This window comes from Procambarus clarkii, chromosome 36, assembly GCF_040958095.1.
Source record: "Procambarus clarkii isolate CNS0578487 chromosome 36, FALCON_Pclarkii_2.0, whole genome shotgun sequence".
NCBI classification, from domain to species: domain Eukaryota; kingdom Metazoa; phylum Arthropoda; class Malacostraca; order Decapoda; family Cambaridae; genus Procambarus; species Procambarus clarkii.
In genome coordinates, this window is record NC_091185.1 from 43,943,558 (window position 1) to 43,961,493 (window position 17,936).

The 17,936-nt window shown below is 41.5% G+C and overlaps 1 protein-coding gene across 1 annotated transcript in view; it reads left to right on the forward strand.

The window, feature by feature from the left end:
• The window catches only part of LOC138371801 (uncharacterized), a 226,866-nt gene extending 209,212 nt beyond the window's left edge, over positions 1-17,654 (forward strand). The window contains exons 6-7 of the mRNA XM_069336826.1: positions 15,592-15,869; positions 17,444-17,654. Coding sequence (XP_069192927.1) covers positions 15,592-15,869; positions 17,444-17,455 — 290 coding nt within the window. The 3' untranslated portion in view covers positions 17,456-17,654. The remainder of the gene's footprint in view (positions 1-15,591; positions 15,870-17,443) is intronic.
• Positions 17,655-17,936: the final 282 nt, after the last annotated feature.

Genomic DNA, 17,936 nt, shown 5'->3' on the forward strand with positions numbered 1-17,936 from the left:
TACCTCTCCTTATCCTTGTGTCCCTCCTTGGGTCATAACACCATTATCATCACTCATGTCACAGGTTTTGAATTTCTTATTTTCTTGATAAATCAATCGATCAAGCAACAACTTCTCATCCTCTGTAGATGAGAAGTATTCATAATTATGGATGCTTTGAGCCGTGCCAAACATTTATATGAAAAGACATATATTCAGTTTATTAAAGAACAAAATAATGTCGCTAAACAGGTATATCAAAGACTGAAATAGACTTGAAGCTGCCTGAGTATTGTCCTGTGCTTACCCAGCACAAAGCTTAAAGCCAGGCAACAATGTGAACAAATTTGTAACTCAATTTCCACATGTGTCGTATAAACAGACTATGTAATTAATGTGTTGTTTGAGCTTCTCATTGCCTCAGTGTATTCTGGCAGGCAGGACGGAAGTGTAGCGGGTCGTAACTCGCTGTGTTTCGCCACACTTTAAGGCCACAGTATTGACTTTAGTGACTGCGTTCCTTTAGAGCTAATGAGAACGTCACGAGGTCTCGGCTCTATTGCAGCTTTGACACGGTGTACCAGGGTATATTATAGCAGTATAACGTATGTGTCCTCAGTACGACTGTGGTAGTGAATGTAGAACCCAGCGGTTACTCCTCTCTATTGATCGAAACCCACACTAATGATCACAGTTGCCACACTTATCCTGGTAAAGTCTTTCAATCGGGGACAATGATAGAAACTACTGGGAATCCTACAGGAGACCTGCAGTCAGGTCATTAAAATAATCCCTTGAAACAACAAGACAGCATAGTCGAGTCTAGCAGGCCTAATAAACATCACCTGGGATAGCATAATTCTGAAATAATTGTCTGCTTGCCTTACCCCTCAACGATTTACTGTGAAGGTTCATTTGCAAAAGATATCTCCCTCACAGAACTCCACTACTGACGAGGGTTCAGATGCCTTGTTGTGGTGACTGAACCACCACTAACTGTGTCCAACACTGTGTTACCTTGACTACACACTCAGAAATGAAGTCATTCCGCGAAATAACGTTACAGTGAAAGCACGCCTTATTGGCGTGCTGAGATAATATTAGGCCCAGACCCTCATCAATCACGGGAGAGTGGTGGCTTATGCTCACAAGTAATTTTCAAAATATACAAATAAAACTATCGCTTAACAAATCATTTTAAATCGTTTATAAAACAAATAATACAAAATGATGTATCTGCTCATATCTCCTGAAGCTCAAATTATCATTATCTTTTCTCACCAGTTACGTGCTTCACTTACAAATCATATAACTTGCTTAATTAAAATGTAAATCAAAGTACTGAAACACATTTCAAAGATGCGCGCAGTTCCTGACAGAAGGCAACAGATGGCACCACCAGTGTTGTGATGACGTCTCAGTACCTCATCGTAAACACAGGGCTATATACATAATGGGGTGTGCCTCATTTCTCGGTGTATATACGCGTTGAGGTTCTCAACCTATGAGGACTATGTTCAGAAATTCAGAATTCTTGCTGGTTGGCAAGTAAGTATTTATGTGGCCTTAATTACCCTCCGGAGGTAGTCACACCATGAGTCCTGAACAACACCATCGCCCTAGCTACGTCTGTGAGACAGCGTCACCAGTGTTTAGTGTTGCGGTGACGACTATGGGACAATGTCACCAGTGTTTAGTGTTGCGGTGACGTCTGTGAGACAATGTCACCAGTGTTTAGTGTTGCGGTGACGTCTGTGAGACAACGTCACCAGTGTTTAGTGTTGCGGTGACGTCTATGAGACAGCGTCACCAGTGTTTAGTGTAGCGGTGACGTCTATGAGACAACGTCACCAGTGTTTAGTGTTGCGGTGACGTCTATGAGACAACGTCACCAGTGTTTAGTGTTGCGGTGACGTCCTTGTTCATTGTTTACTTGGAAGTAGCTCTAAACATAATTCGTTTTATGTTCAATTTGTGTTTTAGAGAACTTCCATTCAAGGTTTTTGTCATTTTTGTGTTATACAACCAATTGTTATGACTATGCCAGACACATCTGACAGAAAACTAAAGCTCAAGTACAGAGGAGGCATTGGAAGTTTACCTCACGCAAACTTCGGAATTATTATCTTATGTAAAAATTTTAATTATTATCTCATGTAAATATTGAAATTATTATTTCATGAAAACATTTAATAAATTATGTTTTCTCTTCCTTGAGAACAAAATCAGGTTCAAGTAAGTGAGAGAAGTCGGCTCTGTGATCACTCACTACTCGACACGGTAAACATTCTATACATAAAACATATATATACCTGGATGATAATATATATCATAGAGAGCGTGGCTGGCAGTTTATCTTACCTGGTCAACACTACTATGGAGAAGTTGCACTCTCTCTCTCTCTCTCTCTCTCTCTCTCTCTCTCTCTCTCTCTCTCTCTCTCTCTCTCTCTCTCTCTCTCTCTCTCTCTCTCTCTCTCTCTCTTTCTCTCTCTCTCTCTCTCTCTCTCTCTCTCTCTTTCTCTCTCTCTCTCTCTCTCTCTCTCTCTCACAGAGGTTGGTCATTATAGGAGGCTCTCAGGGTGGCCACTGTAGGAACCGATGTTTCTAAATGTGAATCGGAGTTGTCTAATACGACCTTGTAGGGCACCTCCCCACCAACAATCATCGTCAGAGTAGTCAGTTCACAGAAGTTTTTATCTCAAAGGGCTAGTATAGGCTGAAGCTTCTTTTTATGGGACGTATTCGGCAAGTTTGCAAATATGAAGGAGAAGAGATTTCCTAAAACACCATTTGCTTAACATCTAATTTGCTGAACACACAACGGGAACAAATTACGTTCACATGGAATTGGGTGATAAATGACTACTACGGAATGTGCTATTAGCAAAAGTGAGCGTCGACTGTGTCCCCCAGGCCACAGACAATTTGGGCAATTAGGAGCTCAAAATGATGCTATGGAATAATTTGGGCATTCACATAACTCACGTATGTTGTAAAACTCCTTCACAACATCGTGGGTGAACGAGAACTGTCATCTGTGTAAAAAGATGTATAAAAACCATCTGTATAACGATATGTATATGTATATGTGTATATATATATATATATATATATATATATATACATATATATATATATATATATATATATATATATATATATATATATATATATATATATATATATATATATATATATATATATATATATATATATATAGATCGAGGAAAAATCCGGAGTTGGAGCCCCTAAGGCAGTTCGTTGTTGACGTCGACCTCGTTCTGGCAGCTCCTGCGACGTTGCTGGAACCATGCGTATTGGCATTTGCCTCTCTATTGGATAATTTCAGCAACGTGGAGAGGGGGGACCTGCTGCATGGGTAACAGCTTCTCCTCCATATCTACCTACCCAGGCTTTGCGCCCTGGAGAGGACACTCCAGCTTCGCCTCACAGCGTCGAACCAACACGGGAAGCGACAGTCTACCGGTTTTAAGTCTTCTGCTCGATTGGCGAAGAGTGTGACGCCAGGGGTTGCTTCCGACGGTGGGAGGGGTCATCGCGCCCCACTGGGCAGCTACCGCCCGCCTCAAGCTGGGCAAACCCCAGCCAATAAGGTGTTGCCTCGCCACGGTCCGTTAACCTCACTGGGTGCGTGGGGTTTAGGGTGAAAACTGACAAGCGGCCCGACAACTTTGCACCAAGCAATACCAAACCACATGGAACGACGTTTCTCTGACGACCTGCAAGAAATCAATGACGCCCGAAAAACAGCAATCATCGATAGGGAGCTGAGCAAGCTGCAGATGGATATTGTTGCTCTCCAAGAGACCAGGCTCCCAGGATCAGGATCTGTGAGAGAGAGGACCTTCTCTTTCTTCTGACAAGGAAAACCTCCAGATGAGACCAGAGAACATGGTGTGGGATTTGCCGTCAGGAATGCACTGTTGGGACACATTATGCCACCGATGGGGGAAACCGAACGAATTCTGTCTCTGCAACTGTACTCCCAAACAGGACCAGTCAATGTAATTAGTGCATATGCACCAACCCTGACTTCTCCAGCAGAGGCAAAGGAAAAATTCTACGATGACCTCAACAGAGTCATAGCGAGAATCCCTGTAAAGGAGCCACTGTTCATCCTCGGCGACTTCAACGCCAGAGTGGGTGCCGAGCACAACATTTGGCCCACTTGCCTGGGTCAATTCGGCATAGGAAGGATGAATGAGAACGGGCAACGTCTGCTAGAACTCTGCTGCCTTCATGGTCTTTGTGTCACCAACACGTTCTTCGGCACAAAGCCTCAACACCGAGTATCTTGGAGACACCCCAGATCCAAGCACTGGCACCAGCTTGACCTGATTCTTACCAGGCGTGCAAGTCTACCCAGCGTCAAGATTACGCGTAGCTACCAGAGTGCTGTCTGTGACACCGACCACTCCCTGGTATGTAGCAGGGTCAAGATGCAACCAAAGAAGATTCATCACTCGAAAAAGGCGGGCAGACCTCGCATCGACACCACCAAGACCCGCAACCAGGACAAGGTGGAAGATTTTGCACACGTGCTCGAGGAAGCTCTTCCTGGCCCAGCTGGGGTCACTGCCTGTAAAAGATGGGAGCACTTCAGAGACGCTGTGTTCAACGCTGCCATTTCTACCTTTGGCAAGAAGACCAGCAGGTCGGCAGACTGGTTCGAGGCTCACTCGGAAGAGATGACACCTGTAATCGAAGAGAAGAGAAACGCCTTGGCAGCCTACAAAGCCTGCCAAAGTCGGCGCAACTTACAGATCCTTCGGGCCGTCCGCTGCAAAGTGCAGCAGAGCGCCAGGCGATGTGCCAACAACTATTGGCTCCAGCTCTGCTCCCAGATACAGACTGCAGCGGATACAGGCAATGTAAGGGGAATGTATGACGGCATCAAGCAGGCCCTCGGCCCAATCCAGAAGAAGACCGCTCCTCTGAAATCTGCCACTGGCGAGGTGATTCAGGACCAGACACTGCAGCTGAAGCGCTGGGTCGAGCACTACTCTGAGCTATACGCCAGGGACAATGTGGTCACCGAAGATGCCCTGAGCGCCATTGAGTGTCTGCCTGTGTTAATGGAGCTCGACAGTGAACCGACCCTGGAAGAACTCAGCGATGCCCTAGACTCCCTTGCTTCTGGTAAAGCTCCTGGCAAAGATGGCATTCCTGCTGAGACCTTGAAGTGCTGCAGAGGTAGCCTGCTCATGGAGCTGCACGAAATTCTCTGCCTCTGCTGGGAAGAAGGAGAGGTGCCACAGGACATGAGGGATGCCAACATCGTCACACTGTATAAGAATAAAGGTGACAGGGGCGACTGCAACAACTACCGTGGAATCTCCCTCCTCAGTATTGTCGGAAAGCTGTTTGCTCGAGTCGCATTGAAGAGGCTCCAAGTACTTGCAGAGAGAGTTTATCCAGAATCACAATGTGGATTCAGAGCTGGCAGGTCCACCATCGACATGGTCTTTTCCCTCAGACAACTGCAGGAGAAATGCAGGGAACAGAAGCAGCCACTCTTTGTAGCCTTCATAGACCTGACGAAGGCCTTCGACCTCGTCAGCAGGGATGGCCTGTTCAAGATCCTCCCCAAGATCGGATGCCCACCCAGGCTCCTCAGCATCATCAGATCTTTCCATGAGAACATGAGGGGCACCGTGGTCTTTGATGGCCTAACATCAGGCGCCTTTGACATCCGAAGTGGAGTAAAGCAGGGCTGCGTACTGGCTCCAACCCTATTCGGGATTTTCTTCGCAGTTATGCTGCGGCACGCCTTCGGATCTGTCACGGAAGGCATTTACCTCCGGACCAGGTCGGATGGGAAGCTCTTTAACCTCGCCAGGCTGAAAGCCAAGACAAAGGTTCGGCTGAGGTGTCTGCGCGACTTCCTCTTTGCCGACGACGCAGCAGTCACTGCCCACTCAGCTGAAGACCTCCAACGGCTCATAACCCGCTTCAGCGAGGCCTCTCAGGCTTTCGGACTCACCATCAGTCTGAAGAAAACACAAGTCATGGGACAAGGAGTGGACTCCCCACCTGACATCGGCATCTCTGATTCCAAACTGGAAGTTGTTCACGACTTCGTGTACCTGGGCTCCACAATCTCTGACTCCCTCTCTCTTGATACGGAGCTAAACAAACGCATCGGTAAGGCATCTACTACCATGTCCAAACTGACAAAGAGAGTGTGGGCCAACAATAGGCTAACTGAGTATACTAAGATTCAGGTTTACAGATCCTGTGTCCTGAGCACTCTCCTTTATGGCAGTGAGTCTTGGACACTCCGCGCCCGTCAGGAAAGACGGCTGAGTGCCTACCACATGCGCTGCCTTCGACACATCTTGGACATCACCTGGCAGGACAAGGTGACAAACAACAACGTCTTGGGGAGAGCAAGAATCACCAGCATGTACACAATGCTGAAACAGAGACGAATGTGCTGGCTCGGGCACGTTGTGCGAATGGGCGACGGCAGGATCCCCAAGGATCTCCTGTATGGAGAGCTGAGGCAGGGAAAGCGTCCAGTAGGCAAGCCCCAGCTACGGTACAAAGACGTATGCAAAAGGGACCTGAAAGCCATGGACGTCGATCTTGCTATATGGGAGACACTGGCTACAGACCGTTCAGCCTGGAGGCAGTCTGTTCAACGAGGTCTCTCCAAGTTCGAGGAGTCACTTGCCAAGGAATCGGAGGCAAAGAGACAGAGAAGGAAAGCCGGTAACCAGGAAGACAGACCAGAATCGGACTTCGTTTGTGCTCGGTGTGGGATGGACTGCCACTCTCGGATTGGCCTCATCAGTCACACCAGACGCTGCACCAGGATTGACAACTAGGGCGCAACTCCATAGTCTCCCGAGACTGAAGGATGCCTACTATATACATATATATATATATATATATATATATATATATATATATATATATATATATATATATATATATATATATATATATATTAGTATATTTTGGTAGCAGTCTTTCCTGTAGACATATATTATTAAATATGACCGAAAAAGTAAGATTAATAATTCAAACACGAATTTTCTCAATCTTTCGTACATTTCTTTTCACTGTTGGAGGTAATTAAAAAATCAATTCCCCAAAATTCGTTTTTATTTCTAGTCTGACGCGACAATTGAGCGCGTTTCGTAAAACTTATTACATTTTCAAGGACTTTAGTTAACACAACTGAATAGAACTTACACATCTCCGATTTTGTTTATATCTACATTTGAGTGAGGTGGATGGGGTGAGGTGGTATTTAATAAGGTATTAATTTCATCAACACAAGCCAGAACATGAAACAATGGGTATTGAATAGAAGTGACTGTAGAAAGCCTATTGGTCCATATTTCTTGATGCTTCTATATTGGAGCGGAGTCTTGACGTCGGTAGAATATAGTTGTGCATTAATTGGCTGTTGATTGCTGGTGTTGACTTCTTGATGTGTAATGCCTCGCAAACATCAAGCCGCCTGCTATCGCTGTATCTATCGATGATTTCTGTGTTGTTTACTAGGATTTCTCTTGCGATGGTTTGGTTGTGGGAAGAGATTATATGTTCCTTAATGGAGCCCTGTTGCTTATGCATCGTTAAACGCCTAGAAAGAGATGTTGTTGTCTTGCCTATATACTGGGTTTTTTGGAGCTTACAGTCCCCAAGAGGGCATTTGAAGGCATAGACGACGTTAGTCTCTTTTAAAGCGTTCTGTTTTGTGTCTGGAGAGTTTCTCATGAGTAGGCTGGCCGTTTTTCTGGTTTTATAGTAAATCGTCAGTTGTATCCTCTGATTTTTGTCTGTAGGGATAACGTTTCTATTAACAATATCTTTCAGGACCCTTTCCTCCGTTTTATGAGCTGTGGAAAAGAAGTTCCTGTAAAATAGTCTAATAGGGGGTATAGGTGTTGTGTTAGTTGTCTCTTCAGAGGTTGCATGGCTTTTCACTTTCCTTCTTATGATGTCTTCGATGAAAAGAAAAGTATATAGGCAAGACAACAACATCTCTTTCTAGGCGTTTAACGATGCATAAGCAACAGGGCTCCATTAAGGAACATATAATCTCTTCCCATAACCAAACCATCGCCAGAGAAATCCTAGTAAACAACACAGAAATCATCGATAGATACAGCGATAGCAGGCGGCTTGACGTTTGCGAGGCACTACACATCAAGAAGTCAACACCAGCAATCAATAGCCAATTATTGCACAACTATATTCTACCCACCTCAAGACTCCGCTCCAATATAGAAGCATCAAGAAATATGGACCAATAGGCTTTCTACAAACACTTCTATTCAATACCCATTGTTTCTGTTCTGTCTTGTGTTGATACTTTTAATACCCTATTAATATCCCCTAGTGTTCTGTCTTGTGTTAATGCCACACCACCCTTCCCACCTCACTCAAATGTAGATATAAAATCAGAGATACGTTCTAATCAGTTGTGTATTTGTGAAGTCTTTGAAAATGTAATAAGTTTTACGAAACGCGCCCGTGTCGCGTCAGACTAGAAATAAAAATGAATTTTGGAGAAGTGATTTTTGATTTACCTCCAACAGTGAAGCGTAATGTACGAAAGATTGAGAAAATTCGTGTTAGAATTATTAATCTTACTTTTTCGGTCATATTTAATAATATATATATATTTATATATATATATATATATATATATATATATATATATATATATATATATATATATATATATATATATATATATGTCGTACCTAGTAGCCACAACGCACTTCTCAGCCTACTATACAAGGCCCGATTTGCCTAATAAGCCAAGTTTTCATGAATTAATGTTTTTTTAACTACCTAACCTACCTAACCTAACCTAACCTAACTTTTTCGGCTACCTAACCTAACCTAACCTATAAAGATAGGTTAGGTTAGGTTAGGTAGGGTTGGTTAGGTTCGGTCATATATCTACGTTAATTTTAACTCCAATAAAATATAATTGACCTCATACATAATGAAATGGGTAGCTTTATCATTTCATAAGAGAAAAATTAGAGAAAATATGTTATTTCAGGAAAACTTGGCTTAATAGGCAAATCGGGCCTTGCATAGTAAGCTGAGAAGTGCATTCTGGGTACTAGGTACGACATATATATATATATATATATATATATATATATATATATATATATATATATATATATATATATATATACACACACACACAACTTTAGAACACTTTCCCACCAGGAGACTCGAACCCTAGCCAGCACAGAAGCCTTCCAGAAACTGGCATAACAGGTACGCCTTTAACCCACTGCACAATGCTCAGACCCTAAAAAGAGATGGTAATTTTGGGGTATTTAAACACCCCAAAGATTACCACCTCCCAAGAGCAACTAGAGCAAGTGAAGGGTCACTTACGTTTTTCATCAAGTCTCTGTTAATATGGGAGAACTCTGTGTCTATGCTTGATGCACAACTTGCCTAAGCACGCAAGTGAAGTTAAAGAACTTTAGAACACTTTCCGACCAGGAGACTCGAACCCTAGCCAGCACAGAAGCCTTCCAGCAACCAGCATAACAGGTACGCCTTGAACCCACTGCACAACGCTCAGACCCTTAAAAGAGATGGTAATTTCAGGGTATTTAAATACCCCAAAGATTACCACCTCCCAAGGGCAACTAGAGCAAGTGAAGGGTCACTTATGTTTTTCATCAAGTCCCTGTTAATATGGGAGAACTCTGTGTTTATGCATGATGCACAGCTTGCCTAAACACACAAGTGAAGTTATACAACTTTTTAACACTTTCCCATCAGAAGACTCAAACCCTAGCCAGCACAGAAGCCTTCCAGCAACTGGCATAACAGGTACGCCAGTTGTGACCCCTCACTTGCTCTAGTTGCCCTTGGGAGGTGGTAATCTTTGGGGTATTTAAATACCCCGAAATTACCATCTCTTTTAAGGGTCTGAGCATGGTGCAGTGGGTTAAAGGCGTACCTGTTATGCCAGTTGCTGGAAGGCTTCTGTGCTGGCTAGGATTCGAGTCTCCTTGTGGGAAAGTGTTCTAAAGTTGTATAACTTCACTTGCGTGTTTAGGCAAGTTGTGCATCATGCATAGACACAGAGTTCTCCCATATTAACAGGGTCTTGATGAAAAACGTAAGTGACCCCTCATTTGCTCTAGTTGCCCTTGGGAGGTGGTAATCTTTGGGGTGTTTAAATACCCCGAAATTACCATCTCTTTTATGGGTCTGAGCGTGGTGCAGTGGGTTAAAGGCGTACCTGTTATGCCAGTTGCTGGAAGGCTTCTGTGTTGGCTAGGGTTCGAGTCTCCTGATGGAAAAGTGTTCTAAAGTTGTGTAACTTTACTTGCGTGTTTAGGCAAGTTGTGCATCATATATATCTTTCGTACATTACGCTTCACTGTTGGAGGTAAATCAAAAATCAATTCTCCAAAATTCATTTTTATTTCTAGTCTGACGCGACACGGGCGCGTTTCGTAAAACTTATTACATTTTCAAAGACTTTAGTTCACAAATACACAACTGAAAAGAACTTACGTATCTCCGATTTTATATCTACATTTGAGTGAGGTGGAAGGGGTGATGTGGCATTAACACAAGACAGAACAAAATGTGGTATTAATAGGGTATTAATTTCATCAACACAAGACAGAACAAGGGTATTAATAGGGTATTAATTTCATCAACACAAGACAGAACACGAAACAATGGATATTGAATAGAAGTGTTTGTAGAAAGCCTATTGGTCCATATTTCTTGATGCTTCTATATTGGAGCAGAGTCTTGAGGTGGGTAGAATATATTCTGAGGAAACTACTCCAAGCTTGTACTAAAGAGGCACCCTTCTTGAGCCCGGATGGGCACATGTATAAGCAAGTAGATGGGGTCGCCTTGGGTTCTCCCCTAGGTGTCCTGCTTGCAAACTTCTACATGGGTACCATCGAGCAAAAAGTCTTAGTCGACATGAACTTGAAACCGGCCATATACTGCAGGTATGTTGACGACATTTTTACAAAGGTACCTGATGTCAGACATCTGCAGGAGCTGAAGGAGGCATTTGAGCAGAGTTCCGTGCTGCGTTTCACTTACTAGATGGAAAAGGATGGGAAGCTGCCCTTTCTACATGTAACAGTCATGGAAAAGGGCGGAGGTTTCCACACTGCAGTCTACACTAAGGAAACAAACATAGGAATGTGCCTAAATGCCAACAGCGACTGCCCAGACAGGTACAAGAGAAGTGTTGTTAACGCATATGTCGACCGTGCTCTCAGCCACAGCTCAGAATGGAAGCAAGTCGACGAAGAACTCTGTAGGGTAAGGCAGGTCCTAGTCAATAACGGCTTCTCCAATGGTTTCGTCGAAGACATCATAAGAAGGAAAGTGAAAGGCCATGCAACCTCTGAAGAGACAACTAACACAACACCTATTCCCCCTATTAGACTATTTTACAGGAACTTCTTTTCCACAGCTCATAAAACGGAGGAAAGGGTCCTGAAAGATATTGTTAATAGAAACGTTATCCCTACAGACAAAAATCAGAGGATACAACTGACGATTTACTATAAAACCAGAAAAACGGCCAGCGTACTCATGAGAAACTCTCCAGACACAAAACAGAACGCTTTAAAAGAGACTAACGTCGTCTATGCCTTCAAATGCCCACTTGGGGACTGTAAGCTCCAAAAAACCCAGTATGAAGGCAAGACAACAACATCTCTTTCTAGGCGTTTAACGATGCATAAGCAACAGGGCTCCATTAAGGAACATATAATCTCTTCCCACAACCAAACCATCGCCAGAGAAATCCTAGTAAACAACACAGAAATCATCGATAGATACAGCGATAGCAGGCGGCTTGACGTTTGCGAGGCACTACACATCAAGAAGTCAACACCAGCAATCAACAGCCAATTATTGCACAACTATATTCTACCCACCTCAAGACTCCGCTCCAATATAGAAGCATCAAGAAATATGGACCAATAGGCTTTCTACAAGCACTTCTATTCAATATCCATTGTTTCGCGTTCTGTCTTGTGTTGATGAAATTAATACCCTATTAATACCACATTTTGTTCTGTCTTGTGTTAATGCCACATCACCCCTTCCACCTCACTCAAATGTAGATATAAAATCGGAGATACGTAAGTTCTATTCAGTTGTGTATTTGTAAACTAAAGTCTTTGAAAATGTAATAAGTTTTACGTAACGCACCCGTGTCGCGTCAGACTAGAAATAAAAATGAATTTTGGAGAATTGATTTTTGATTTACCTCCAACAGTGAAGCGTAATGTACGAAAGATTGAGAAAATTCGTGTTAGAATTATTAATCTTACTTTTTCGGTCATATTTAATAATATATGTCTACAGGAAAGACTGCTACCAAAATATACTAATATATATATATATATATATATATATATATATATATATATATATATATATATATATATATATATATATATATATATATATATATATATATATATATATAGAGAGAGAGAGAGAGAGAGAGATATATACAAGAGTTGTTACATTCTTGTACAGCCACTAGTACGCGTAGCGTTTCGGGCAAGTCCTTAATCCTATGGTCCCTGGAATACGATCCCCTGCCGCGAAGAATCGTTTTTTCATCCAAGTACACATTTTACTGTTGCGTTAAACAGAGGCTACAGTTAAGGAATTGCGCCCAGTAAATCCTCCCCGGCCAGGATACGAACCCATGACATAGCGCTCGCGGAACGCCAGGCGAGTGTCTTACCACTACACCACGGAGACTGTATATATATAATATATATATATCAGTTGCATATTGTCCTGGGGACCATTCAGGCTTGTTCGCATATATATATATATATATATATATATATATATATATATATATATATATATATATATATATGTATATATATATATATATATATATATATATATATATATATATATATATATATATATATATATATATATAACCGCATATTCAGTATTTACTATCTTCTGATTTAGGGCTTCTATCTCTCTAACTATTTTCTTAGCATCAGGACTTAGCTGAAATAGGAGTTCTCCAAAACTCATTTTCGTAGTTTCAAGGTGAAAAAAAGCGTGAATTACTATAGAATGTATTTCACTTATTTATACAATTTGCACAACGTTTCGAACCTCCGTGGTGCATTCTCAAGTGAAAAGAATTTTCAGAATTGGTTGACTTATACCTGCACTGGGTCAGGTGATAAGACAATAAAGGTAAAAACATGGGGGATACATAATGGATAAATGGGGGATGAAGCACATAAGAACATAAGAATAACGGTAACTGCGGAAGGCCTATTGGCCAATTTCGAGGCAGCTCCTATCTACATACAAAGATTAATCGGGTGTAATTGTCCTGTTATGTTGAACAGTGTCTTCTGTGTTGGCATCGTTATGTTCTGGTCTTGTCTTTACTCTCATGGTAAGTAGAGTAAATAGTTCCGTGATTTTGGTGTTCATGATAGGTTGTTCTATTCTTATGTGAATTGCTTCAAGAATTTGTAATCTTCTTGCATCTTGGGTTTTGTCTATTATACAGATATTTTTGTTCAACATTTCTCTTGTTAGAGTGATGTCATGGGCTTGTCTCATGTGATTTTTGGGGGCACCGGATTGAAGATGACATGTCAAACGCCTCGTCAGCTTGGTCGATGTCATACCTATGTACTTAGATTGAAGGTTACATCTTTCGTTGGGGGCAAGTGTACATGTATACAACGCTTAACTGCTGTAGAGGGTTCTCCATCGGTTTCGGCCTGTTTTTGATAAGGAGTTCGGAAATCTTCTTGGTTTTGTAGAATATGATCAGGGCCCTGATCAGGTTCTGGTTTTATAGAATATTATCTGTAATATGTAGATCCTGATCATATTAGCACGATCGACATAAGCGTTGACAACACTCCACTTGTACTTGTCTGGGCAGTCACTCTTGGCATTGAGGCACATTCCTATGTTGGTTTCCTTATTGTAGACTGCAGTCTACACTAAGGAAACCAACATAGGAATGTACTGTAGACTGCAGTCTACACTGAAGTCTTCCTTAGTGTAGACTGCAGTCTACACTAAGGAAACCAACATAGAAATGTACTGTAGACTGCAATCTACACTGAAGTCTTCCTTAGTGTAGACTGCAGTCTACACTAAGGAAACCAACATAGGAATGTGCCTCAATGCCAAGAGTGACTGCCCAGACAGGTATAAGAGGAGTGTTGTCAAAGCTTATGTCGGCCCGTACTCTCAGCCACAGCTCAGATTGGAAGCAAGTCGATGAAGAACTCTGTAGGGTAAGGAAGGTCCTAGTCAACAACGGCTTTTCTAACAGTTTCGTTGAAGACGTCATAAATAGAAATGTGAAACGCCATGCAAGCTCTGAAGAGTCAACCAACACAACACTTGTACCCCCCCCCCTATTAGACTATTTTACAGGATCTTCTTTTCGACGGCTCATACAGCAGTGGAAAGGGTCTTGAAGGATATTGTTAATAGGAACGTTATCCCTACAGACAGAAATCAGAAAATACAGTTGACAATATATTATAAAACCAAAAAAAAACGGCCAATCTACTCATGAAAAACTCTCCTAGGACCAAGCCTTAAAGGAGACCAACGTCGTCTATCTTTTAAATGCCCACTTGGAGACTGTAAGCCCCAAAGAACTCAATATATAGGCAAGACAACAACGTCTCTTTCCAGGCGATTAACAATGCATAAGCAACAGAACTCCATCAAAGAACATATAATCTCCCCTCACAACCAGACCATCACCAAAGAAATCTTAAGAAATATCACAGAAATACTCAATAGGTACATTGATAGCAGGCGGCTCGACATCAGTGAGGCATTACACATCAAAAAGTCAACACCAGCAGTTAACAGCCAATTAATGCACAACTATATTCTTCCCAGTTCAAGACCCTGAACCAATATGGAAGCAGCAAGAGGAAGTATGGGCCAATAGGCCTTCTGCAGTTCTCTTATCCAATTTATACCCATTGTTCTGTGTTCTGACTTGTCTTTGTTATAAGTTTGCTCACCTCACTCAAAATGAGTATAAGTTTGATGAATCTGTGTGTAAATTAAGTCTTTGAAAATGTAATAAACATTATGAAACGCGTTCAGGCGTCAGACAATTAAAAAAATAATTTTGGAGAACTGATATTTGTATTACCCCGACAGTGAAGAAAAACATAGGAAATATTGAGAAAATTCGTGTTAGAATTATTAACCTTACCTTTACGGTCATATTCAACGACATATGTTTACAAGAAATACTGCTACCAATATATATATCTATATATATATATATATATATATATATATATATATATATATATATATTGGTAAAATTAACCAAAAATAAAAATAATACTAATAATATTGTCAATGCAGTTAATGACAATCCAATTAATAATAACATTATTAATTGGTTGACATTAATCATAACCACAGCAAACATAGTAGTAATTGCTCATCGGAATTTTTTTTTTTTTTTAAATATTCATGTCATGAATTTTATACTAACAATAATTAAACCCCTTAAATAAATTCATATTTATTCATTTATTTTTTTCCTCAGGTTCCAGTAGAAAGGTCGTTGAGATGGAGGAGGCTCCTGGCGACGGCACTGGAGGCGGCGATGGTGGCGGTATCGTCAGCGGCATCAGGCTTGGACGAGGCATGGTTGGCGGGGGTCATGTGGTGGGGGTCGGCGGCGTGGTTGGGGTGGGCGGCGTGGTGGGTGTCGCCGGTGTGGCGGGAGCCAGGTGCTCCGTAGACAATGGTTCCTTCAGCTCCTGCAACGGTGACCTTCTGACCACTACCTCCAGAGATTTTCTGGGACCCCGCAGCAAACCGGTAAGTCAGCGGTCTGGCTCGGTAATTCGGTAACTATTGCTGGTAAACTGAATATGTCAGACACTATAACTTGCAAACTGGGTACATCAGGAACTATAGCCGGTAAACTGGATAGATCAGGAACAATAGCCAGTAAACTGGGTATGCCGGATACTAGAGCCGGTTAACTCGAGAGTTCAATTATCCCCTACGTAAAGGGAAGCAATCCTAGCATCACCAATTTAACATTAATGGAAACAAGCCATTCAGGCTTGTTCGCATTTGTGTTCCTCACGTGTGCCCTAAAGAATGAGATGATTTGATAAAACACTATGCCCCATGATTACCATCAGAGTGCTGGCGGGATGATGGGGAAATATCCTCGGTTACCATCAACTTTTGTCCGGTTGAGTGGTTAAGGTGTCACCAGTTGTATTGTGCTCCAGGCAGTATGGGTTCGAGTCACTTCTGGGATGTGAGTTTTCGGTTGCATATATGCCTGGGGACCATTTATGCTTGTTTGCATATATATATATATATATATATATATATATATATATATATATATATATATATATATATATATATATATATATATATATATATATATATTGTCAATGTAATCTTTCTAGGAAGGAGATTAGGCTTGCTCCATCATCGCTCATTCTACCACACCACGTCTACATATTCAAGAATTACAGCGACAACAACAACTAGTGCTCATACGTCTAGACAGTGTACCACCAGTCTACCTTCCCCAGGGCCCGTCAGCCCACCGCACCAGGTGACGGCTCCAGGATCACGCCACTGGCTGGTAACAAGCAAGCCGATTGTTTGTACATTCTGGCTCCTAGTTATCGCTACACCAGCACCACCTGGACGGCCGTTTTTCCGTATAAATAGAAGCCGGCCCACCTCCATCAGCCGAATACTCTCTCGTGCTCTAGCTGTCAGACCTACCCTCAGACTACCTGGCGTGGTGATAGATCTACACAGTCTAGCATACAGTATTTTCAAGCACCAATTTTATTTCATGTTCTGTAACGTAACGTTAAATTGATTGTTTGATTGTTTTGCACCCTGTGAATAAGTAAAGTTTCTTTGGAGCTATTTTCGGTTTGAGATTTGTCTAATTGAATTTTTCATATTTAAGTATTTAAATTTTCCATTCCCTGTGTTTTATCCTGCAATTATTACACCGTGAAGTAGTCAACATTGCAGTTTTATTTTAATTTGTTTTCACTTTTTTTTTTATAAGTTCGTGGCATTCCATCTGCCCTAAGCCACTGCACTTAGTGATTTTACTGTATCAATATTATACATGCATACATATATTATATACTATATATATATATATATATTAGGGAATAAATGGAGGGACGAAGCACATAGAGATTAATTAGGTGTATTAGGCCTGTTATGTTGAAGTGTCTTCTATGTTGGCATCGTTATATTCCGCTCTTGTCCTTACTCTCATGGTGGGTAGAGTAAATAGTTCCGTGATTTGGGTGTTCATGGTAGGTTGTTCTATTCTTATGTGAATTGTTTCAAGAACTTGTAAACTTCTTAAATCTTGTTTTTTTTCTATTATACAGGTAATTGGTTAAACATTTGTCTTATTAGGGTGATGTCATGGGCTTCTCATGTGATTCCTGGGGGCACCGGATTGAAGATGACAGGTCAAACGCCTCGTCAGCTTGGTCGACGTCATACCTATGTACTTAGATTGAAGGTTACATCCTTCGTGTGGGCAAGCGTACATGTATACAACGCTTGACTGCTGGTTATTCTGCATACTTGGATAAGTGTTTTTGTGATCATTGTTGCATATATATATATATATATATATATATATATATATATATATATATATATATATATATATATATATATATATATATATATATATATATATATATATATATACACACACACATTAGAAAAATAAAGAGCAAAGGAGAAAACCTAGGCATCTTCTTTAACCTATTCAAGTGTAAAATGGGGCTTCTTAAATCTGTGTTGGGTGGAATTCATGTAATCATACCCGCAGACAGCACTGTCCTCGGACCTCTTCTTGGGTCTAACAGA